The sequence below is a fragment of the Symphodus melops genome (genome assembly GCF_947650265.1).
Source record: "Symphodus melops genome assembly, chromosome: 23".
In the NCBI taxonomy this organism is placed as follows: Eukaryota; Metazoa; Chordata; class Actinopteri; order Labriformes; family Labridae; genus Symphodus; species Symphodus melops.
The window spans coordinates 6,629,550-6,656,246 of NC_136713.1; the positions used below are offsets into that span (position 1 = coordinate 6,629,550).

The window sequence follows — 26,697 nt, forward strand, 5'->3', positions numbered from 1 at the left end:
GGGCTGGTGACCAACATTCATCCAACCAGAAAAAAGAAAAACATTCGGTACCATTTGATGAATCTCTTGCAGAGATATAAAGAAAAAAAACATGTTCGTGCAAAGCATTGGTTTTTAATCCCAGAGTCCAGAGTAAGCTGCTAAAAATGCAAAGTAGCATTGTTGTTTAAGTTTAGGGCTACATTGTCATTGTGGTAAAATAACTAAATTATTGCTATTTCCTGTGTCAGTTCCTTCAAACCAACCTCTATAAGATAAGGACATACAAATAACCTTTGTCTCCACAGGGGGAGTGATTGCAATTTCAGTCTACAAACCAACACCTCGAAGGGTCTTGATCATGAGGATGAAAAAGCCCTGCTCCTATAGTGATGTATGGTCTCACTCCTCAATGCAATCAATGGATTGAGATCCTGCACTTTTGTTACTTCTGAGTGCAAACAACAATAAAATGTGTTTGTTGACTTCGCCAAACAGAATCAATACTGCGTTTTTCCCCTCTTAATGCTACTGCCTTATTATTATTATTATTTTTATTTTTTTTTGGGGGGGGGTCAAACCAAAACATCTGCCAAAGCTAAATTCTACTTTTCATTCACACTCATTATGTTATACTACTTTAATCTTTTTTTTTTTTTTATGTGATATTATTTTTTTAAGTCGCACTTAAATTTGCATTTTACTGTGCACTCTATAAATAAGACCCACTATTTCCAACATCTGACGTCCTCTCTCTGAGTATCAGTTACACAACTGATCGTTTAAACGAATATTTGTTCGCCTAAAATCCTTTAAATTATTCATGAATGCTAAATAAAGAAATGAGAGCCAGACAGAAAGTCCAAAAATAAATTTTTTAAATATATAGGACAGGAGCGCTGTGATTTCTACATCAGAAAAACCTCCTTATTCCGACTAAAAACTCTAGACTTAGGGATAGATATTAGGATTAGGGTTAGCAGGGATCGCAAAGGCCTTGAGTGTTTTATGTTTTACCTCAAAGAGCCAGCCCTCTTTACATCCCTTCTCCAGGTGGAGGTTGCCAAGTTCATTTTAAACCCGGTGTTTACAGTACGACAGGCCCCTTTTTTTACACGCTCATTTCAATGACAATAGCGTAAGTGTTGTGATACAGCATGTAGGAGGACTACAAGAGTGGTTAGGCAGGCAGGAGAAAGAAAGAAGAAAAAAAAAAAATGGGACACCAGCATAAACACCAGAGATCTATTGTTTTCTCTCGCTCTGAATATAGAGGATTCTGCTTGGCCGTTGTCGAGCACAGACAGTCAGAGTGAGAGAGAGAATGACATAACCATCCCTGAAAGAGGCACATTTTCTCCTGCCTGTGTTGTAAGTGTTTAATGCCCTCTAGCTGTCAGTATGTGAACCACATTTTCAAATGGGAGCTGCTCTCCAGACCCTGGCCGTGTACATAAGGCATTTTATTGTGTTCATATTGTCAAGGTAATGATATATTTAATCCAAAAGCTTGAATGTGTTGATGTTAAACTTTTTTGTCTTGTATATATGTGTGGATGTCGGTTATAGTTTATAGCAAAAAATAACCTCTGATTAGCTTGATTAGAAACTCCCAAATCTGCCAAATGGTGTTCATGCGTTTTCTATAATTGTGAATGAATCTATTGATCCATTCCAATGCATTCTAGGAAGGGCTACAGCTTCTTACATGCCTTTTAAAAACCTCACCTGTCATTTCTCATGGAAAGTGCTTGTATTCTTGCCTTTCTTACAGTTTGGACTATAAATGTATGAACACCAGTGTTTAGGTTCTACACTTCCACGATTGAGATGTGATACGATCACAGTTAGGAAATACATTAATCAGAGCTGCTGCAAAACAATGATGAAGGTGTCTCAGAAGTCGTTGTAACACCCTTGATACGATTGAGAATTAATAGGTTGACCAACTACAAATTGTTCTGCTCATGTCAGCGGAGGTACCAGCTCCATGTGACCCACTGCTATGTCTGTTAAGCTCGCTTGTCATTTTTTACAATGCAATACATACATGATTTGCCTAATCTTAAGAGAATAGACTATTTCAAGTGACCCATGATCAACACTTTGATAACATGAAGTGAACACATCTTGTGTAAGATGTGCACCATCAACCGATTGTAGGGTTTGAATTGGTGCATTTTAGCTTGTCAGCCAAAAAGAAAACAAGCGCTAATAACCCTGAAGCAATCCGCAAACTTGGTACACACCAAGCTGTTGTGCATACTGAAAAAAATAGCAGGTAGTAGGCAATCATGTATCAGAGTTTGAGAGAAAGAACTTTAAAATGAAACATAGCTGTACTTAGCTAGTACCTATTTACTTTGCATAGCAGTAAATTATTGTCTTTTTTATCATAAAATAACTATGACATGGTTTAGGCTGTGCTTTATTGGCCATGAAGAACCAATATTAGCTAACAAAATAATAAATGTAGCCTGGCATGCCAAAGAGAAGTCACTGTCTGAGTAATAATCCCATACATGAGTCATCTTTAGATTATATGTAAAGTCATGTACAGTTTGTGTCTGGGAAGAAATTGAGTTAATAAAAAAGCTTTTTGGTTTTGTCACGGCCCATAACAAGTGACTCATGAAGCCACGTGGTCTGTTCTGTGATCTCAAAAGAATCAATTAAGAATTTGAGTCACTTACACTCCCTGCTGAGCGTGTATTCAGACTGTAAGATGTAATGTGGAGCCTCTCCAGAGATTGTCAGCGTGGCGTCGTGGTCACCCGGTGATAAATTTACACTTTGGAGACATGCTAATTGTAGCTGGCATGTTTATTCCTTGTGACGTGCTTACAAAATGCTACACTTAGGTAATTGTGACCTATTTCTTTCCCCGGCTGCCCAAAAAGATTGGAGAAGCCCCTTTGAATACGTTAAACTGACCTTAAAATGGAGATAAAAAAAAAACAAGCTCAAGTGGCTTCCTGAAGGAATACAGGGGGAATAAATGAGGATTTAGTGATGGATACTACTGTAAAGTACCTAACCGAGGATTTAAAAATAACTTCTTCCGTCTAAACATGTTCCTTCAGGCCATGGCGGATTTAATGACTCACCAAGACGAGACGAGATATGATTTTTTTTTCTTTCCTCTCACCAAAGTGTGGGATCATTTACTCCACACTGCAACGCAGTGCAGATGATTTTTCAATTTCCATGTTCCTCCTGGGTTTCCTGAAACATATTGAGACTTCTGCCCTGAGTAATGGCTTTTTTTCTGCCTGTCAAGGTAGCCCATAGATACAATTTACAACCTCTGCTATCTTCAGGAAGCACTGTGGAATACACAAGTGTCAATAGCAGGATCAGAATGGCCACAGGGACGGCCAGAACAGAAATGGAAGCCGCTTGGGGATTTGATCAAGGTTTTTGGTCAGTCTTTTAAAAGCTGATAGACGCACATTTAAAGGGATAAAATATGACATTTGATGCATAAAAAACCCCCCGTTATTTTTCCCTTTATAGATGTTTCAAATTGTAAGCCAATTGGCCTCATTCACCAACCATGCTTAGGAAGAAAATGCTTCCTAAAACTCATGTATGTTCTCCTAAATGTTCATGTGCATTGTATTAGTTTATTTTAGTTTATTTTTAGTTTATTAATTGTAATGGGAAAACCAATAATCTAGCACGTCAGCACATGCTAACTGTCGGCGTAAAGCACCTGCACCTGGTGTTCGCAAAAATGCCCCAACCTTGATGTTTATCCCGTCTCTGTACTTCTCAAATTGTCAGGTGATGTAAACATTTGTAGATTTGAATATTGGATTGGATTGAACAACAGCCTGCGCTGCAGCTCCGCTGAGTCTTCATTAGTGGCCACCACCTTCCGGCAAACTCGTTTTGCCCTCAAGGCCCGCGTACTGAGCATGCGACTAAAAGCTCTGACTTTGGGCATGAAAGGAGAATTTTTCTATGCTAATTTAGAACAACAACCCAAACCCTAACAAATGAGGCCCATCATTGCAAACTACACCTCCTTCCAATAATCCACACAAATTCTGTACAGTTGCTGGCTTCAATATTATTTCACTGTATAATTTCCTACATAAATGACCTGCGGGGCTCCAGGTGTCATTAGAAACATACTTTTGTGGTATGTGTTTTATTGCCACTGTTAATTTTATGAGGGCTGTTAACTTAAGTGGAGGTGTATGCTGCCAGCAATCATGCTGCTTGAATCAGCGCTTTATTAACACCCTTTTCTCTCAAAAAAAAAAAAAAAACACAGGAAAAAGTAAATGAGGTTTGGTGTGGTGCCCTGCCTGAGGCTTTCTGACGCCACTTGTGCCATGCAAGTTTTCAGAATGATGAATCCGGGCAGGAATTGAAATGCAGCCATCATCGCCAGTATGGATGTTTCACACTAAACTTCCCTCACTGACGCCGTTTAAAGGGGCAATGAGTCAGATTTATTCCGTCCCATAACGCAAAAGGACCATAACATATCATTGGCAGAGTTATTGATCGACGCCAGTGACTCAAAAAAGAAAATACAGGAGCAGGTGTTTGGAATGTCAGGGATACAAACCTGGCTGTGCAGAGCACCTCTGGCATTTTAAACTGCCAAGTGCACTGCCAGGACAATGATTAATCTGAGCGGTTTCCAGCCAAGTTGGTAAGATTTTTTTTATCAATATTTTTAGATCCATATCCTTGCAAAGAATGTATTTTTTTTAATTATGTTCAAGCTCATGCACACAAAGCTAGTGGGCCAGGACAGAAAGTTCTTGTTGGTCATGAAAAACGGGCAGTTTTGTTACAAGCAAGGACAAGCAAAGAGGTGGAACAGGAACACTTGTTTTCAACTGGACACAAAGCATGAACTTTTGAATGCAATTGGGATAATCCACTAAGACTTGATAGGAAACCAACATTATCTGAAAAAACAAACATGTACTGTTGTTCCCTCCTTCCAATATGAAGATAACTGATAAAAATAAAATCAAAACGTGATCCAAACTGAATTTTGAAGTTTGGGACATTTTGTTCTGTACAGAATGTTGGTTTTTCCTCCTCCCTCCTTAGCCAACTATGTGTACTTAATAGTACTTTAAGATATGAAGAAACAGCAATCTATTGGGTGTTCAATCCTAGTTTGGTTCTGGGACAGATTTCTGTTGACCAATTCTTTGCAGAGGTACTCATGGAAATGATCTATTTGTTGCTTAGCAGTGGCCACTTGTGATGGTGCTGATGCTAGGTTAGGTTTGGCTGAAGTGTTTCGGCTCTGTACATGAGGCCCAAACACTCGGCTAGCTGCGCCACTGGAGGCGCCAAGCATGGGCTTCAAAAACACATTGACAGAAACCAGTGGACGATGTCACTCGGATGACGTCCGTGTTTCATAGAGCCTATGGTCCCAACTCAAAAAGATGCCGTGCTTAATCATAGGTGTCATAAACGAACGAAATGTACAGTATGTGTTGCAGACTTGAGACTTTTAAAAAGGTCCGAAAAGTTTTTGTTGTTTGATAGTTGTGCGTTTAAATACGAATTATGATGTTAATTTGCGTTAAGGGCAAGTATCTCATCAGTGAGAGTAAAGGCAAGCTGGTCCTCATCTTGTTAAATTAATTATTGCTCTCTACTTGATTGTGTTGAGAAAGACAAACTTGCTCTTCAGTGTTCCTTTGACAACGTATTGACAAAATAATTCAGTTTTATATGCAAATGTATAATCATATAAGTGACAATGACGTTTGTCCCCGCTTGAAATGCCTCTCCAGAGCGTCACACACCAGCCGCCTCGCTCTAAGTGCTCTCCCTGACTCACTTGATGTGAAGGTGACACACAACATTTAACCCCTTCCTCGTGTTTAAAGGATTAAACGCGCAGATCCCCCTCGCCAGCGGCACTTTTTCATGGAGTGACTTTGGTCGCCGCGTGTGCCCGGAGCACTTGAAAACGGCTGAGCATTAACCCGCGCCCCTGGCACATGATCAATAAAGCCGGGGAGACGTCGCGCGCACACACACACACACTCGCATGCGCCCACATCAACACGAGTCCTGCCTCCCATCATTGAAACTATTAACACCATGCCAAGATCGATCGGTCACCCTTGGCTCCCCCCTGCCTCGCACATCAAGGGTATGTGTGTGCATGTGTGTGTGATCACACATTCTTGCATGTAGAATACTTCGTCCCCGCAGAAGCACCAAGCGGGCCGCGTCCCTTCATTTGTTATCTAAGTTGACAGCTGACATCACTTCCTCCAAACAGAAAACATTCACAGCTGGGCGACTGTGTCAGACAGTTGATAAAATGCATGATAGAAAAAAAAAAAAAAAAAAGAAGAAGTGCACTACCTGGAGGGGGGGGGGGAGTAGATCTGAATAGTTGACCTTTTGCAGAGCGGCGCAGGTTTCTGCAGCACTCTGACGGCAACTATTTAAATGCAGCTTCGCAGCGTAGCACTCAGCAGCTATCTCCCCTCCCCAGCAGTGCCATTAACAACGCGGAGGCAATCTGCCTCACTGAGACGTGGGAAATGTAGTCATCTGTAGCGCAGCGGCGTGACAAGCTAAATGCTGCTAATTGATGCGGACAGCGGGAGCCTCTCAGTGTGCGGGATTAGAAGACGGCGAAGGTGGAGAAAGTCACATGATGTGATCAGCCTGCTGAAATCCAAAATAAGTGATACACATAATTCATTTTTATTGTCCTTCTTTCATTGCATTCCCTTAGACATCTTCCAAACGCACCCCGAGATAAGAGACACATCTGTATTCGACCAAGCCTATCTATTTTTACCCCCCCTCCGCACAATGATTGATGTATCCTTTCAGCATGTACACCCATAGCTATCCACAGGGACGAATAAACCTCAGATGAACAGCAATCTGCAGGGAGCTCACACACACCCAAACACACACTCGACAGACAGCGCAAGCAAATTTGCACGGGAAGCACACACAGATGTCCACATACGCAGTGGTAAACACATGCTGAGGGACAAACGCATATGGAGGAATCCACTTATACAATATAAAGACAGGGTGATGTAAAAACACTACGGTGGTCCACAAGGGCACAAGGCTTCTTGCTCCAACAGAAATGCATATCTGAATCAAAAAAACATACAAAGAGTCAAAAAACTGCAAATTTCTGCAAATAAATAAATAAAAGATGCAATGTAAAAAAAACATTAAAAAAAACACAAAAATGTCATTTTGCTGCTTGCTTGTGATGAATATATATATATTTTTAAATTGCTTAAATTTTTTTGGGCCATCAAAACCTGTGTGTCCTTTTCAGGCCACTGTACAAAGAGGTGCGAGCCGGCCTGTGATTGGACAAAAATTTGTGCTGCGTGCCTGCGCTGTATAGAGCGCCAGTTTTTAAAGGAAATAACGGAAGCTGGGACACTGCCGTCCTTCTTCCACATTCCAAAAAGAAACATTTTGCCCTTTCAGAGATCACGAAATTGTGTCTCGTTCAAATTAAGATTTATTGTTTTTGAGATTAAGATTTTGTTGTACAGTCCTGTGTTGTCGGGATTAACAGACATTAAACATATGCATAAACAGTTACATTTCTATTCATAACTCATTTGCTGGACGCGCATTCGTTTTGGATTTTTGCAGGAGGGTTGTTTTGCATTTGCACTGGAAGTTCGGATGCCCCCCCCCAAATAAATGAACAAATATATAAATAAAAAAGATTACAAGCAATGACCCTGCAGATAAAATAGATGACGCAAAGTCAGAAACATATACACAAAGGGCATATCTGTTTTGTGAACTATATGTTTTTTTATTTCCAGCCTTCTTTTTTTTCAGCCGCCACACAAAAGCATACAGATGTGCGAAAATCACAACACAAACACACACACACACATATCCTGCTCTTAGGCTTCGACTGTACGGTGCAGCCCATCCCATCCTTCACTCTGCTGCATCTGTCATGGATGTTCACTTATTTGGCAGCAGTGTGTGCATTTCTATGTGTGTGTTTGATTTTTTTTTTTTTTTGCAGGGGGCCTTGCTTTGCTTTCATCTCCTCGCCCTGTGACTCGGCTACAAGACAGCCGTGCCTCGATTCATCCGACATGCTTTGCAGCAGACGCGAGACAGACAGCCGTGATCGTGCAGATTGCATGTCTCCCTCCAAGAGCTGTCTATTCTGCGCACTTGACAAGCTAATAGGGCTAGTTTGTGAGTGATGGGGGAACATTGGCCGCCATTATGACCACAGGTGAGTTATGGAGTTGATGTATCCCCTTCTCTTGTAGGGTAAAGACACAAACAGGGAAAATAAATGCATAGTGGGGAAAAGACACAGGGTCATGCGCTGGATGCTGCGTGTACCAAGGGACATAAGGTCTCAATCTTTTTCCGTCTCAATGACGCGCCTAATTGCGATCCCTTTTACTTCACGGACAGGCAATTTATAGGATATTCACCTTGGAGGACTATTTATATATGAACAAGTGCCAGAGAATAGACTACTTACTCTCGGGGCCATTGCAGTGTGATTGACTTGCCTGGGTGCTTAAAAATAAGATTTCTGGAGAGGCACCAGTGCCCTCTAGTGTCTAAACTTGATCCCACACCTCCTGAGTTCTGCTCCAAAAAAAAAAAAAAAGTATTTATTTGGGGTTTTATTCAAGAGAGAAAAGCAAATTGGAAGAACACTTAAAGAGAGAATCCGTAAAGCTTTGGGTGATCTCTGCTAAATCTACCCCAAGTGGTCCATTGACCCAGTGGAGAAGAGTCTGCAAATGGAATCCTCACCAAACAGACACTCAGCAGAGAACCCTTAAGACTCAGTGTGGGTGATATTATTGCACGGTGTAAGCTTTCTCTCAGGGAGAGGTGGAGGTGGTTCAAGCTGGGTTAAAAGGCAAATTACAGAGTGCAGGTGACGAGTGACTCAGCAAGGTGAAGCGTTTTATTTGCAAAAAAAAAAAAAAAAAGCTTTTGTACTGGAAGACAGGTTTGAATCTGGACGAAAAAGTGCATTTAGGTCTATGCGCGAAGTAATATCGAGCGGAAACAGTCAGTTCAAATGCGATCTGCACAGACTTTGCCGATTCATTTTGCCATTTTGAAGGAAATAAAGTCAACAATAGTTCAAAATTTCAAGGAAAAGTCAATACAAAATATTTTTCTGATTTTTTTCAGATAAATTCTCATTTGTAAATGACAAATTCATCCGAATGTGCGACCTGCCTTGCTTTGTCTTTGTGTTCTGAAAACTAAAAAGAAAGAAGGATTTGTGGGGTCAGGAATGAATGACAGTCATTTTGGCGTCATATCTCTCTTAACAAATCACAACTTCTGACTTGTTGGGTTCTTTTTTGTATGGTTGCACTGATCAAAAAAGTTGAACAATACCAACCGGCTTTAGAATTCAGTTTGATGAAATAACAACAGCAGAAAGATCAACAGCACGTGTGAACAAAGCTAAACTCCTAAAAGCTGATTTATTATTTTTTTAATAAGCTTTTATCTTGAAGAAAAAGAAACTGAAAAAGACGCCTGAAGGAATATCTACCCAGAACAGTCAGGTCTTTTAGAAGAGAAGCAATTATTTCAGCCCACACTAAGTTAATAGCTGTATTCTGAAGTGTGATGAAAATAAGTCAATACACAGGAACATTCAGAGTCCAGGAAGTCCCATTAAAACTTCAGAAACAAGAGCACAACTTTTCACACATTGGGGGTTTGTTAATCCTGCAATGCACATAAAGCTCTACATCTGAAAATGTGGCAGAGGGAGGCTGAAGTCATCATATGCTGATACAGTTACAGTGGCTGGGAACCAACATTTCAAAGTGTTGGAACTTCTACTGTTACTGTATGTGCTGCTGTGATTAAAAAAAACAAAAAACGTCACATGAAATGTATTGTAATGAATATACTGGGTTAAAAAGAGACTGGCAGGAAATTAGTGCCGCAGAGTCCGAGCCTTCGAATAATCTCAGAATGCAGCTTTACACAGTACAATTAATGATCTGTATTTAACATAAGGAAAATACACAGTCCATAAAAATGAGGTCGGACGACTACAGAGGAGCAGCTGGTAATCTATGTGGACAGAGAAAAGGGCTCACGTTACACACTGCACACAGGACTCGACAGCTAGCATAAGGCAGGCTAATATAACACAGCACGCTACACCCTCTATTGGAGGCACGTCGCACAACACACCTTTATCCGTCACTGCTCTGCACACGTGAACGCCACACGGAAGAGAGACCCTTCAGCTGCCCCAAGAGGCTACAGCAACGTCACATTCGCATCACAACGTGTTGCTACATCGCCGGTAAATAAAGTGTTCTGCATCTTTTGCTTTCTCTTCTGAAATGAGAAACTTAATAAATGTAATTGTCTTTGATAAAATGTTAACACATCTCAATCTTTGTAAAAGTGTTTAAGACTTTTTAACTTCCCAGCCACCATAGCAGCTACCAAGCTGCCATGTTTGGCGCGTTAGGGGCGAGAATGTTTTGAGGCTACTTCTGGCACGTACAGTCGAAACACGGGCAGTGATGAGGTGATGAGAGAGAGAGAGTGCAAGAACGGAGGACAGATCCTGTGGAATCTTCCGGTAAGGGCCTGAATAGCTGGATGGGAAGGATGCAGATTCATTATCATATGTGTGCTGATTCTGTCAGACATGAAAGAAACACACAAACCCACCAATTAGAACACGTCTGTCTCTCCCACTCGTTGTTGCGACTCCCGGCGACATCCAGCGCTCCTGTTTGACGCTCGGAGAATTCCGTTGCGGCGAAATCAGCTTTGAGGTGTTGGCTGAAAGCAAACGCATCAAAATAACACGAAGATGCACAGCCGCTCCTCGTCTTCACGGCTGTGGACGGCGGCGGCGGAAGAGAAGAGAAGCCGGAGGCTTCAGCGCTCTCTTCAAACAAAGGTCACACGTTATGTATTCTCGCTTGCTGGGTAATTAGGCGGCAGCTTTATGTGCTGTATGTGCGTGTTAGTGACAAGGGTATGCATTTAGAAAACCCCTCTCTAGTGCATGCATTGTTTTTCCACGCATCTGTCGGCTTGCGTGTACCTTTTTCGTGGGTGTGTGCTTTTGGGCAAATCACCTTCATTAGACATGCGTCTTATTACGGTAATGAGACGATTTCATTATCACTTTAAACGACCTTGTCCCGGGTGCTGAACAAGGCCGGCTGTTACGCACCCAGCGGGCTTCTTGAGTCGAGGCGCAGCAGGTGGGCGGGTCGGCAGGTGGTGCCGGCGGAAATCTGAATGAAGACATGGAATTGAAGTGCAGGACTGCTTGTTCACCCTTCGTGTGTGCATGTTTGATTGCAGAGGAGAGAGATGAGCTCGAATGTTTAGCAGATGGGACTTTGACTCTTTTTGACGTTATACTCAAACTTTGAAAGTCGAAGATTTGAAGATACCATGAAGTCGTTTGGGGACAACGCTGGCGAAAAAGACGACATTGTCTGACTTTTGCACGACTGTCTTCCACACTGTGTTTCGTATTCTTTTTAATGGCAAGTAGTTTTGTAGTATGCGACATCGGTTGTTGTTGTTGAAGGTCTCGTCTCTATTTTTACTCAGAGCGGGCAGAATCCAGATTTCCAGCGAGACTGGTAAGACCACCACTGATAGGCTGTTTTCCACGTCATAAAAAAAGAGACAAAAAAGTCGAATGGCCTTGAAGTTTCCCTTTACCTGGATAAGAGCAGCTTACAAGACAACAACGGACACATTTCAGCACTGAGCCTTCCTCATCATCAGCGATCAGTATTTTCCATGTCATTAAATTTGATTACAAAAAACAAGTAACTTAAATAAATGTTTAGTTTGATTTTTATCCCTCGGTTACGGAGTGACACTACCGTTGCACACAAGATGATGATTTTTCATGGATATTTATGGTCTTGGTTTTAACCGGATCCCGATCCCTAAATGTTTTGGTCTTGTCCCGGTCACTTGGCACTACCGACTTGGGTAAGTGTGGTTTTTTTAGGCTGCAATACAGCTAAAGGTGGACGCTAGAAATCTAAGCTGAAGTTCGACTCCATGGTCAACAGAAGAACATTAAATGTTTCAGCTGCGATAAGCTGAGCTCCAAAAAGAACCAGCTGCAGCTCTTCGCTAAGGCGTTCATTTTGGTTGGTCTTCAGTCACTGGTGTGTAACAAACCTCAATAAAGCCCACAAAAAGCCACTTTCTTATTTGTAACGGCAGCTTGAATGTTGGTGTAAACCATTTTTACGAGGCAGTGCAGCCATTTCACCGCGCCCGAGACAAATTTCTCCCAAAGGAGACAAAGAAAGAAAGCTTGACATTGAAACCCATAAAATCTCAACGAGGATATGATTGAAATCCAATGTCCTTGTTTCCCCTTGAGCGAAAGAAACAGTCAACCAAACTGAGATTAAGCATGCCAAAATTCCTCGAGAAGTAAAAAAGAAATATACAATAAATAATGACAGAATTCAAACTCATGAAATGGATCGATGATCGTCAAGATTTTTAAGTTGATTCCCCAATCCAAAATCAAAAATCCCCCCAATACAAAAGGAAAAGCTTCCCACAACATCCCCACTGATACAAACATGCATGATGTCATATGCAATGCCATGCGTTTGAGAAAAAAACTAATTATGGCTTTATCATGCACTTCGTGGTGGATCAATAACAATAAAGTCGGTTTGTAGTTCTACAGCATGCTTCCCAAATATATCTGCCGGGGCATGGAATGATGAATGCAGAGTGTTTGGTAGGTCTTGGGTGCACACAGAGAGTGGGAGTCTTGAAGCTCACTTTCTATTTTAGTTCATGTATGAGCAGCAGTGCAGAGAATATAAGAGCAGGGTGGGATGGAATAGAATATAAATGAGAAGGAGCGGTGATTAATGGATACAGTCTCCGCCGGTCGCATGGCTGGTCTCGTTGCTACAAAGCCACTGAGCAAATCCCAATGGTGATGACGCCGAAAGCTCAACAACGGGAAAGCTAACGTTAGCATTTAGCCTCTCCTCTTGCCTTTGGCAGTGCAAGCACAACCCTGGGATTATTATGACCCAAACACGGGACAACTAACTCGACAGACACTCGGACTGTTGTCCAAACTGCCATGACGGATCTCACAGTCCTAAACATTTGTACTCTTAGGCACACCTGCCTGCCTCAGCAAATCAAGATGGCGGCTCCCAAGCCATTGGTCGTACGACAAGACAGGAAGGCCCTTTCTCTTACTAACTTGACAGCCATATACAATACAAAACAACCTATCAGGGACAGTGTTGCTGTGACACCTTTAACTGCACACTTAATAGTGTTTGAAGATACTTTGGATGTTGGTAAGCAAGAGCATGATGGCGACTATTGCTGTGCGTCTCGTACACTAGCTTAGCGTAGTGTGACAAACCCCGACCGAACTGCGACTATGAGGATGTCTTAAAGAAATATCACTCCGCCAGCCGTAACCGTGAGCAACCCTGAAGGCAAACTGCATCATATCAAACGGTGACTTCTGCAATCGTACACAAAGTGCTAAATATAAATTAAGTTAGCCTTACATCAGCTCAACCTGAGAAAAATAAAGATCTATACATTAAACCATTAAATCTAAAAAGTTTCATGCAACCTTTCAAAAGGAGTCAGAGTTGCTTTTTGTTTCTTCTTCTTTCTTTTTAGTAAACCATCCACAACCTTGAGCCTCTACTGCCAAATGTGCATCATTTGTTCACCAATTTCCACACCGGGGCAAATTTTCATTGTCGAGAAAATGCCAGCTAATTGGACGGGCGCGCACTCCATTGTGCTGCCATGTGCAAAGGGCACTCTTATGTCTCCTGACATAAACGTGATTGGTTTGGGGGTGAAACAGAGATCTAGGTGCTTCTGTAGACTTCTTGGGAGATTATTTTTTTTACTGTGATACCTTTACACCAACTGTAGAAACCACACGTACAGTACACACAATTTGCACCCTCACACACACTTTCTCTTTCCTGAGCTCTACCTGGCCGCCTCTAAGATCTCCTCTCATCCCTGCTAAGCACTCAATCTGTTTGGCGAGTGACCTTTAGTTGTTGGAGAGCTTATCGCTTGCTTTTAAAGCACCATGCACCCCCTCCCACCCCCTGAACTAATCCTTGGAGCCAAACACTGCTGGCCTAATCCCCTTTCCTTTCAGCCCTTGTTCACTATTTGCTTCCACTCTTAATTGTCTTCAAGGCTCATGCGGGTTAGCTTTGCCGCCTGTGTCTTTCATATGTGTGTGAATTCAATGATCGATGGGTGCCTGCGTGCATCATAACCCCGTTCATGAATATCTGGGGCACTAAAAGCTTTGCAACAGTAAACCAGTGTGGGGTCTTTATGGGGTGTGTGTGTGTGTGTTTGCTCATGTCTTTATGAGTTTGACCGGCATGGTCGGGCAGGGCCCAGTGATCACGCAGCCATCAGGGTGCATTTAGGAGGATTGTCACTGTGTAGGAAAGGATCAGGACCAGAGTCAGAACCAAAGCTGCACAGGCAGAAGCCCAGAATCAGCATTCAGCCGGTCAGTGGAGCGTTGAGTGTGTGTGTGTGTGTGTGTGTGTGTGTGTGTAATGACTGTGGGTGTTTGTACAGCAACCCCAAGGGTAACAGTTCCTGGTCACAGTCTGTGGATGAAAGTAATTGCCAACGGAGGGCAACCTGCAGCTGAGGCTCTGAGATGCTGTGTGTGTTTTTGTGTGTGGATGTGCATGACATTTCCGGCTGCTGCTTTTGTCCAGTGATCTGATAAGCTCCCACACTGTGTCTGCACAGTGCAAAAACACTATGTCTGAATTAGGCTACCTGTATTTTTCCTCAACATGTGTGCACTTTTTACAAACAACTGGGTTTCTTTTTATCCCCCTTTCATTTTGGCATTTTAGCTATAGCCTTCTTTTATGCTTTATGCTCCATATAACTCTTAATGGGACCACTAATTGCATTTTTTTTTTTTGCACTTGTTGTTTTCCACATGAAGTTAACAGGATTTAACCTTCATTGTGTTAATCACAATAAAACAAAATCTGCTTTTTGCTTTTACCTTTTCATCACCAGCCAATCATACTAAAGAAGGAAAGCATTTTTAACACAAGTTAAGTTCTGTAGCCAAACCATAGCACAAGTGAAAAGCACTTTACTTGATTGTAGAGGAATTAAAATTGATTGACAACAACATAAATGGCAAAAAATATGTCTTTCCAATGGTGACATGTCTTCTTATTCAAGTCTCCCCCTGCTGGTTGTTAGAAAGAATGCTTTTTAATGTATTTTTTAATTACTTCCCCAGTACAAAAAAGGCACCACACACGAGACAGGTTGCTGTTAGTGTTAAAGGGAAAAACAATGGCAGGATCTGGGATTGGACTAGCAATGAATAAAGACTGATGGGTTGTTGTTTTTTTTTTCTTCCGAGGCTGGAATTAAGTTTGGCAGCTCTCTTTAAGGCACTTTTTTCAAGGGATGACTTTCATTCATGGATGACCTGAATGGTAAACTCACCTCAAATCACTTTACTCATTTTTCAGAGCTGTCACATAAATCTTTTGGACAGAGACTGATGACATCCTGGCTGTTCAAAGGAGGGTTTTCCTCAAGTGTGACCATATTTTCAGGCATATAAACAATAGACAAATATACATCCCATCCAATCTTTACCTGTATTCATCTCTTGACATCACAGGGGTTCATTTACTGGATCAACAAAGGAGGCAGGGGAAACACATTTAATTTCTATCTCCACTTTTCATATCTACTTTTGAGCTGAACAGAGGTGCAGTTTGACATCAGGCAAGGCAGTTGGTTGCTCATGGACCAAGGGCAGAAGGGGGCTCAAACCTTAACTTCGTAAACTAAAAACAGTTTTCATGTTTAGACACTACAACTCGAAACCTTCACAGCTCTGTTACTTAATATAATATAAGTTTAATAATTTATTTTAATTTGTGGTTTATTGTGAGAGAATCTGCATTAGTCATTAGTCATTAGTTTGTTCTGTGCAGCAAGTTAGGCATCCTGCAAACAGTGAGTATTAAATGCTGTTATGTCAAACGTCCAGCAGAGGGCGACCAAAAACCCAAAATTAACTCCTCTCCTTCCCTACAACACTGCACTGGTTTGTTAACGTTTGATAAGGGAATGTATCACTATGAGTCACGATGCATGTATCCTCTCCTCCAGCTTCCTCTGAAATCTGACTAAAACCACATTTATTTCAACTAACGAGGTCTTACATAACGCCTCATGTAAAGTGATGCTGCATCTGCAGGCTGCGAGGCGCGGCTAATGCTGGACAAAAAGCACCTCAGTGTGGTCGAACAACACACAAACAAACACACACATTAAAAAAAAAAAAAGAATCATTAATTCACCGTCCTTGTTGGGATGAGAAACTACATCAACGCCCAGTCAGGAGCACAAACAGATATGCTAACTTATCTCGATATTGTATTTGGTATTCGTTCATGCCCATGTGATAAATCACCTGGAGTACAGCAGCAGATCATAAAGACGTCCTGGGGCCAGGATACACTTTATGGACTTGAACAGAAACGTAGACATTTGGTCGGGAGTTATTTGAACACCGACTCTGCACAACGGTTTTAAATACTTATCCCCACTTAGGCCTCATCACTGCCATGAAAGTAAAGCACAGTTAAATATTGATTTAATTTAGTCTGACTGAGTGAAGCTGTTTGCATAACATACTTTCAGATGTTGTGTAGATGAGTAAAGTAAGTTATATATAAGCTGATTCTTTTTTCCATTCTGCAATATTTTTACGACTCAGCTCTCCCATCGAAAACTCTCTCAAGGTTGTAATGTTTCACTTTTGTTCACATCTGCTCCCTCTCTCCTCCTTTGAGAAGCCTTTATCTGGGGTTGGGTAACAAGGGAGGTCAAGGAAAAGACTTGCACCGCGCTGTGATGTTCCAGATGGGATTTCAATTTACACCAATCCTGTGATGACCGCCACTTTGTTTAAAAAAAATACATTAAAAAAAAAGGCATACACGAAAAAGAGCTCAAGCACGATGAAGACGTTCAAGGGCCATCTGAAAGGGTTCAACCAGGAGGCTGCAGAGGATAGCAGTCGGTACTCAAATGCAGATGTGTATCCAAAGGAGTGTCCTTTGATTTATCAAACAGTCTGTTTTTTTTAGCTCGTCGCACAGGAGCATGAGCAAACTGACAAAGCATATTGACAACTGAACTAAACTCTGTAGCACTTTGAGATTTTGAAAATGTAAAGTGCTTTACAAATATCATGTATTATTATTATTTATTATTAACTGTCTGATTGTGGGGAGTGCTCACACTTTTTCAGCATGGGAGCTACTCATAAAATGAGCAAAGCCACCTGCATGATATACCTCATACAAACATGCAAAACATATATTTATCTAGAATTTAGCTCTATAACTGTATATTAGGTGTTTGGTATAGGCTATGGTGAGTGAATGAGTGAGTGAGCGACTGACTCTGGCCTTTGTCTGTGGTCTTGGTCTTTGTGTGTAGATGGATCCTGGGCTGATAATGGGCTTGCACCTCCTGTACCAGACTCCACGTGCATCTCACTGCTTCCTTCTCCTGCTCTCTCTCTCTCTCTCTCTCTCTCTCTCTCTCTCTCCTCTCCTCCTGGCTCTGTCCCTTCAACCTCATCTCGCTCTCTTCTGTTTCATCCTCTGTTGAATTTATAAAATGAAAGGTCTAATTATATGACTGAGTCATGATTAATTTAATTTGACCTAATATTTTAATGCCATATTTAGTCGCGTTGTTACTTATCCATCCAAACACCCAAATAATAGTATTGAGTATTGCAACGAAACGTAAGGGGAAACGTCTATGGGGGAAACATACCAAGTTGCGGTATTTTATTGTTTATTTGTTTCATGTTGAGGACGGACGATAGGCTGACGTCTACTGATAATACTACTCACGTTACCCGGTTTCAAGGTGTTCAAGGTGGAGGATTTCCTGCTCATTTACATACACCTCGTGGCCATTTTAAGTACTACACATGAAGTACGGTGTCCGTCGGAGTCAATGTAGACACTATTTAAATCGCGTTTTTCGTGCTGCGTTTACTGTCACTGAAAACGTCTCCATCGCCCTCTCTCTGTAAGGATTAGTTTAGCAACTAGCGTCTTATTTTTTATGATGTTCAAACTTTTATACTAATTTAAGGATGAGCTTCAAGCTTGATGACGTTTAATTTGATAATTTGCTGACGAATGTCTACGGAACATCCTTCCGTATTTTACAAGAAAGGAATTTACGAGGAGTCAGTGAAGGCAGCACGACAGTGTGAGTTTGCTCCTTAATGCACAGCGTGTTCTGGCAAAGAAAGGGTTATTAAGGGGTTTTTCTCGGGTCCAGATCGACCCGGCCCCCCTCACACACGTCGCCATGAACAAATGAATTCGCGGGGAATTAAATACCAATTTCACAAAGGAGAAAGAGTCCTGTGCTTTGAACCCGACCCCTCCAAGGCTCAAGTATTGTACGACGCGAAGGTAACACACCTCTTGCAAGGAAAGCTTTTGTGGCGAATACTTTACACTGAATAACCCGCATTCGAAGGTGTAGGTTAGAAGAAGCAGTGATGCACAGGCCTCTAAAGATAGCATTGCTGCTAACATGCACGTAGACGTGAAGTAGCATTAAAGACTGATGATTCTGCAGCATTTAGTTAACTGTGTTTATTTGCATGCATTTAGAACCCAAAGAAATTGTCCTTTGGTTGCAGGTGCTTTGAAGCTAAATAAATCAGTAACAGCTGAGTGGATGTGAAGTAAACGCAACAACATGACTGCAGCTGCAAACAAGGCTATCACCGTTTAACCGGGCTATAGTGTTTATTTAGCCGTCTGGCTGTGAATCTCTGTTGAGATATTGTGCTTAAAGTCGACCAATGAGCATTTTACTCGCAGTGTTGTTAGCACGTTAGCTATCTTAGCTCTCACTGTTTGTTTACGTCTGTGCAGCCTCGTCTTTGCTAACACCTTAAACACAAACATGTCTGTTTGTTTCAGTGCATCTTTGCATCTGTTGCTTTTGAAATATTGTAGTGAAAAAAAAATGTTGACGGCTTACTTTTCAATCATTTTTGCCTCAGAAAAAGAAGCTAGCTAACGTTAGCACATTAGCTTAATAATTTAAATACTATGTTAATAATTAAAAACAGGGTAAAGAAAGCTGCTCTGTTTTAGTATACTGTAAAATTCTACTTAGTGAAGTTACGATACCTTATTCAGTCTACGTGGGGTTTATTTCCCAAACTTAACACAGCTCTATAAGTTATTTTTACATTTATTTCTTATTTTACTGCGCTAATAGTTCAGTTTACATCTTTAGTCTAACCTCTGACCTCTTAAACATTATTTTGTATTTAAGTTTTTTTTTTGTCTTATATTTAAGCTTTGTACTTACATTTGACACTTACTGACACTTTATTCTTTTCTTGACTCTTTATCTTTGGTTAAAGTTTTTTACTCCGTTTACTGCTCTGTGTGTTTTTGTCTTTCCCCACGGGGACAAATAAAGTTTTGAATTGATACCGTTGGCGGCATGTCGTAACTACATTCAGTGTTACAGATAGACATTTATTTAGCTATTTAAGTATTTAGAATATGTTACTGTACCTGAGTCAATAATGAAAATACATTCCAGATGACGTTTCAGGACTCCAACCATACAAGTAGTTCACATTTTGATTTATCCGAATATTCAGTCTCCCTGTAGAGACTGAGTGAGTGGATGTAAATGAAATAGAAAGGGTTTGATTTAAAGTATTTTACTATGATGGTTAAAACCTACAATTTGAAATAATTTTAAAAATATATATAGTTCTTTTGGAAGGCCTCACACGACACAATCAGGAGGAGGCGGTGGTAGAAGAATGCACGATGTGATGGGGAGTGGGGGCGGAGGGGCTTTTGAGATGACACGCTGACTTCTGAACAGAGAGGACAGACTTTAAAGCAGCAGGACGATTGACTGAGATCCGGTTGGGTTATTCCTTGAGGCGCAAACGCCCCGCAAACACCTGATCGCCAGAGCAGGGAGGCGCTGAGCTCCATTAACTGTGAGTGAAGGCCTTTTCCTAACGCCACATGTGATTGTTTGTCCACATTACAGGTCCTTGATGTCTTGATAGGATCAGACGAACATGGACGACGAATCCCAAAGTACCTGATTCATTTCAACGGTTGGAACCAGAGGTAAACCAACATGTTGAATATCTATAAAGTGACCACAACCTCCATGTCGATCATACTCACTGCACTGTCATCATTGCACTATCTCATGTTCATGCCACTTTTGTGTGACGGTGTGGTTTCTCATTTTCTGAACTGTTTTGTGTGTGTGTTTTTTTTCGGGTAGCTGGGATCGTTGGGCCGCAGAAGATCATGTCCTAAGGGACACCGAAGAAAGTCGTAGATTGCAACATAGGTTGGCTCGCAAAGCTCTAGGTCGCATGTAAGTTCACATCATGTTCGCTCCATTCAGTCCAGGGAGCTGTTACCTCTTACCTGTTCAAAGTCTGTGAAGTGGATATTCTCTGTTTTTTACGTGAACGCCATTCACCTCACATTCGAATCCATCAGACACCCAGACGCCACTCTGCATCCACGGCGTGCGGAAGTACGCAGACATCAGTCACGTTGTCCTCTCCACGTGTTTGTTCTTGTCCTCCTCCTGTACTCTTGATTCTGCACTGTTCCACGGCACATCTGGATTCCTGAAGGGGGGAAAAATGGGACCCAAGCATTTAATATCTCACGCTTGCGTTTTTTGAGTGTAGCCTCAGTTTTGTCATCTCATCAGGAAGAATCACTGAGTGAAACGAGTGCACTGTGTCTTTTAACCCTTGACCTTTGTGTCACATTTGTCGTGTTCTCACATTGTTTTTTTTGCGTCCTGACTGCAGGAAGAAAAAAGGATGGGCCAAACGGCGGCGACGTCAGTCTGGTACTAAATCTGCTCTGAAGACTCTCCCGAAAGAGGACGACAGTGATGACGCGTGTGAGGAGCTGTCCTCTGTTTACATTCTCAGTCTCTGTTTTTTTTTTTTTTCCCAAATCGTATTTTATGAACACCTCTCTCTCTCTCTCTCTCTCTCTCTCTCTCTTTCTTTCTTTTATATCATTAGGTTTGATTTCGTCTTCTGACAGTAGTGACGGGGACGATTCAGACCCTGACTCTTCAAACAGTGGGGAAAGCACCTTCTCTGAGGACATCAACAAAATGGTAGGAGGGATTACGTCAGCTTCCGTCTGACCCTTTTTGCTTATTTTGGCCCCCCGGCAAGATTTGAACCGTTTTTCGCAAATACTCGCGCACACATTCGGTTGATTTGTGTTGCAGAGGGTTGAGCCTGACGTCAACGTCAAACGGGAGAGCGAGGAGAAGATCGTCCACGTGGACATCAACATCCCCGACATCCTGAAGAAGAAGCTGGAGGACGACTGCTTTTACATCAACAAGAGGAAGAAGGTAAAGGCAGCGGATGTGAAGCCGTTAGCGTCGTTAGCGATCGTCGCGTCGCACGGCTGAATTTGCTTAAAAAAAAATTCTTTCCCCCCAGCTGGTGATGGTTCCCTGCCAGACGAACGTCGTGCACATCCTCGAATCCTACGTCAAGCACTTCGCCATCAACAAGGCGTTCATGGCCAACGAGAGGTACAGGCGCCAGCAGAACACGTCGCAGAGCAGCAGCCCGCAGCCAATCCCGCCCGAGAAGAGGTTCGCCCGCTCGCCGCAAATCCCCCTTATTGCACCGATGCATCCTGCGTCACACGTCAACCGCACCCATGATAATGAACGTCTCCCCCCCCCCCCCTTTTGTTTTGTCAGCGAGGAGTTGTGTAAAGAGATGGTTGACGGCCTGAGGATCACGTTTGACTTCACGTTACCCATGATCCTCCTCTACCCCTGTGAACAAGCTCAGTTCAAGAAGGTCAGCTCCTCCAGGCTTTTCCTCGCCGTCCACGAGAGCTCGCCTTGCTCCAGCAGGTATGTGCTCGCAATTCCTGATTTGTCTGTGTGCCGGAGCATCAGATTTGTGTTTTTTCAGCCATCTTTTCCTTTGTGTGTGTTTCTAAAGTGCTCAAAGAGAGCGCAGCCCGAGCCCGCTGGGACACAACCCTCCCACCCCGCAATCCACCGACAGCCAGCCAGCTCTGAGCGACGTATCCGCGACAACCCCCACCGCTCCGGCTCCCACCCCGAAGCGCCGGCGTCACCCCGACATGGACTGCATCTCCTACCAGTCGCAGTCGCTGCGGCGCTCCACCAGGAACACATCCGGAGGGGAGCGGCCAGCCGAAGGAAGCAGCGGCGGTAACTCAGCTCGACTTCAACACCGATTTTATTTTCACCAGCGAATGTCTTGTGACGCTCTGAACGCGCCGCGTGTGTCGTCCCCAGGTGGAGGCAGCGCCGCGGCGTCCCCGCAGCTCAAACGCCGCTTGGTCGACGCGTCATCGCAGCCCAAGTTCTTCCTCAACCTCGACAGAAGTGGGTCACTCTCACCCGGGCCTTGAAAACAAACAAACACACTGAAAGAAGTCCTGCTTGTAGTGACCACGTTCGCCCACTAGATGGAGTTCTCCTCCCTCTCAAGCCCAAGAGCTCAACTCTCCAAACACTAATGTTCCTCTCTCTCTTTCTTTCTTTCTTTCTCTCTCTCTTTCTCTCTCTTTCTTTCTCTCTCTTTCTTTCTTTCTTTCTTTACCCAGAAACCCCTGTGCACAGCGGCTCCTCTTCCCCGTTGCCCTCGACGCCAAGTAAAGAGCGCAGCGGGCCTTTTTACGGCCTGGAGAGCCGCAGGAACAACGAGCTGAACGAGGTGAGTTCATTTGAGTGGAAGAAAGACGGATGTCTTACTTTTAGAATTGACGTCACCTGCAGAAAATAAATCAATAACAGCGGCGCCGCTGTCAAATTCCAGTTCCCGTAAAAATCCCTCATTTGTGTGTTAAGCACTTCCCTCTCGACTCTGTTTAACAGGTCCTGAGTTGGAAGCTGACACCAGACAACTACCCTCTGCACGACCAGCCTCCTCCACCCTCCTACCTGTACGGAGCGCAGCACCTCCTGCGGCTTTTTGGTGAGCTCGTCGATCAATTCCGCTCACACTGCACCCCCCCCCCCCCCCCCCCCCTCCCCCCTCGTGCTCACCGCCCTCGTTTTCCTTTTCCAGTCAAGCTTCCTGAGATCATGGGGAAGATGCAGATCCCCGAGAGGAACCTCCGAGCCCTGGTGAAGCATTTGGAGCTCTTTCTCCGGTAACTCCACGTCACCAAACTTCGCTCAGAAGAGATCTCGCATGCTCGTGCCCGGGAGGGGGGGGGGTTGAGGTTTGAATCTGTGGTTCACCAGGGCGTTTGCAGCCTTAATGTTGAAGTGTAACAACTCCCTCAAAAGTGGATGGTGTGCGCTCAGGTGAACAGATATCATTTCCTCGGAGGGCAAATCATTAAATTAAAGAGAGAAAGACAAGGTGCTGCATTGAATTACCAGTGCGCTGGAGAGGGAGCATTTCAACTGCGAATTGCACCCGACTAATAACCTGCACGGTTCATTAACTGAGGTCTGACCCAGCTAAGTGTTAGAGCTTAATAGTAGTCTGAAAGAAGTTCTCATTTCTGAAGGAGAGAGGAGCCTGAATCACATTCACGCAGTACACCGGTGTAATGCGGTGTTTGGTCGCCGGCTTAACAGTATCAAGCAAGGGATTAAAGGTTACAGGACAATAATAGCATTGATAAAATAAATGTATTTATCAATAAACCAAAATAAAAAGGCAGGGGAAAGTAAGTTCATGAAGTGGTGGGGGGGGGGGGGGGGGGGGGGGGGGGGGGTGAGAAAGAGCAGGAGGGAGATGAGTGGGCGTTACACAAGCGCCGCGGGTCTAATCTTTAAATCCTCCCGAGCCATCGTCAGTTCAGCCGGTCCCAAACCTGAGGGGGATTTAGCTCCTCTCGTTCTCTTAATCAAAGCGACGCAGTGCCGCCGCCCGCCAGCAGGCAGTGCTGTGGAGCGGCAGCCGGAGTCATTCGGAGGGAATCGAAAGGAGACAAAAGCTTCTGAAATTAGGCAGTGTATACAGAGAGAGAGAGAGAGTGAGAGAGACAGAGTGGCGTTGCATCCCAAACAAATACTTTAGGCAACCCATAATAGCACGTCACAAGAGTTCACACAGTAGTGAAACGAGATGACTTTTTGTTTATAAGATGGCTCTCTTTCAGCTTTTTTTCCTCACGCGTCCGTTGCCGCCATTAGCCGTGGAATCCCAGCTTTTCATAGAAGCTCATTGTGCAAGAAGATGCAGGACGTAACGCTGATGCAAAGAGTAAACGGAGTGCGGCGTCCAGCCCCGGGGGAGCTGTCAGTCCTGAGACAGTGTCCAAGTCACATTTTCTTTCTTATTCTGGGTAATTAATTCATGTTTTCAAAGTGTCTCTCGCAGGAAACAAACAGGAGCAGTTCAGCCCCTCTGAAATCGGCCCCGTGGCAGATTGTGTGGGAAAGAGAAAAAAAAAAAAAAAAAGAACTGATTGATGTTGCTGAGACTGAAGTGCAATGCATTCTGGGATTTGGCCACAGCTGATCTCTCACTCTCCCTTTCGCCGCGAGAATGATTATGATTAAGTGCGGGGCGTGTGCACGTGTGTGCGCATACGTTATGCAGATGTACAGTGTGTGTGTGTGTAAAGCGGCTCCGCCTCGCGTTGTTATTACTCATCTAACGGGAACAAAGATTAGCACGAGGCTGAGTATGTGGCACCGACGAATGTGCAATTGATGGACATAACACCGTGCCCCTTTTTTTTTTTTTATTAAAGAATCAGCTTTTTTGAAGTTGTAAAGAACAAACCGCCTCGCTCCCGGCCCCTTCACCGTCTTTCCGACACTCTGCCGTTTCTTTCATTGTCCCATGAAGTTGTCTTGTTTGTCATCAGCTCTCCTCTGATGAGGATAATTTGTGTGCATTGAGATTAGGAGGGCCGGTGGAGCTAAGATGAGATGGCAAGATTTAGAGGATTTGGCCGAGTAGCGGATACTAAGAAGATTCCGGATTAGTTTTCCCCGCTACTGATTAGATGAGAGAGGGAGGGGAGGGGGGGATTTTTTTTCGCTCTCCGACTGCTGCTCGGTCATTCTCATGGTGTGCGTCTTTCTTAGGGGGTGCTCTGTTGGTGGTGGTATGGGGGGGGGGGTTTGTCCCTGTCATGGATACCCCCTGCCAGGTTTATGTGGAGTCCCTCAGGGATCTAACTCGGGAACACAAGAATTATTACCACTGAACACTGTTTAAAAAAAAAAAAAGTCTCACCCACATTTCCCTCCCTCCTTTCCCCCCCGCCCTCTCTCTTAGGTTTCTGGCAGAGTTCCATGAGGATTTTTTCGCTGAGTCTGCATATGTGTCGGCATCAGAGGCCCACTACAGCATGAAACAACCCAGGCCGATTTATTGAAGGAGATGTCCACCTTTTGTGTTTTCCTCTTTGAACTCCTTTTTTTTCTTTTCTTTTTTGTACCCGTCTAGACTTAACCTGGTTCTTCCTTGTGTACGGAGAATACAGGACCAGCTGCGTTGTCGTCCTGGACAAACGTTTCCTCTCTTCGTACGTTTGGAACCTGTTGCTTCTAACATGCCACTAATCGTCAGCCGTGCTCCCTGAGTCCGGACTGTTTTGCATGTAAAGTTCTCGCTTGGCATGTGGAAGGCTATTTCTTTTTCTGCTTACTTAGCCTGGAGTTTTCAAAGCCAAGTTAAGTTGTTTTTTTGTGTCGAGTTTGTCGCCCTCTAGAGCCAGGTTTGAGAAAATGGTGGCCTGTCTTTTCTCAAAAGCGCACTGATCCTTGTTCTGTTCTCTGCTCTGCTTGTCCAATCTATGTATATGCTGGGTTGATGGTTTGTGAGCCACGCCCACTTCTACATGATTCATCTACACGTTTTAAAAGGGCTTGCTCCTCCCATCACAGAGCTCCTTTGCTGCTTTTCTTTCGTCACGGACTCTGGATTTTTCACCAGTGTTACTGTAACTTTGATAAGTAACGTCTGGTTTGTCCTTCTTTTAATGTCCTCTTGACTTCTGACGAATGTCTATTTCTGCTCTTCCTCTCTCACTGTGTAAACCTAACATAACCGATAAATCACCGTAGAGTAACGGCATGACTAAAGGGTATTTGCTATTTATACAATCGCCAACTGCTGGAGATACTCCCTTTGGTGAGGTCTGACACTTGGGAACAAGTAAAAAAAAAAAGAAGAAATACTTAAATATAAATGTTTTTGCATTTATCTGTTTTACATGTCCACAATATCAACAAAACTAATTAAAAGCAAAGCAAACATCGGCAGGCCGACTAATCGGTCGGAGTTTGAATGAATGTTGTTTAAATCTGTTCTGAATATTTGATGAGGCTTTTTTCAACTAGTACTGATGAAACAAAGAGAGGCCTCTCACAAATTCTGTAAATACAGTGTAGATTACAGCACAGTGCTGTATGTGAACACACTGTATACGTTGTTGATATTCAGTTCACGGGTATGATTGTTGGAGCCTGTGAGAAGTTCTGCAATGTTTTTGTTCTGATGTTTTCTTTTTGTCATGTCAGTTGAAATAAAGTCCTTCTTTGGTTTACGTCTTCACAAACGCACAA

General features: G+C 43.2%; 2 protein-coding genes across 2 annotated transcripts in view; one reads left to right on the top strand and one right to left on the bottom strand.

Annotated features, from left to right (window-relative positions):
- Window positions 1-17,702, bottom strand: part of slitrk5 (SLIT and NTRK like family member 5) — a 119,966-nt gene extending 102,264 nt beyond the window's left edge. The window contains exon 1 of the mRNA XM_079336197.1: window positions 17,499-17,702. The gene's annotated coding sequence lies outside the window, so the exon portion shown is untranslated. The remainder of the gene's footprint in view (window positions 1-17,498) is intronic.
- Window positions 17,703-18,309: 607 nt separating this feature from the next.
- On the top strand, window positions 18,310-26,697 carry LOC306818553 (MSL complex subunit 3-like). Its single transcript, XM_079336211.1, has 14 exons — window positions 18,310-18,536; window positions 20,161-20,243; window positions 20,407-20,502; window positions 20,954-21,048; window positions 21,176-21,273; window positions 21,391-21,519; window positions 21,611-21,768; window positions 21,880-22,038; window positions 22,130-22,365; window positions 22,453-22,542; window positions 22,764-22,873; window positions 23,035-23,134; window positions 23,228-23,312; window positions 25,406-26,697. The coding sequence occupies exons 1-14, from the start codon at window positions 18,438-18,440 to the stop codon at window positions 25,503-25,505; spliced, it is 1,638 nt and encodes a 545-aa protein (XP_079192337.1). The 5' UTR covers window positions 18,310-18,437; the 3' UTR covers window positions 25,506-26,697.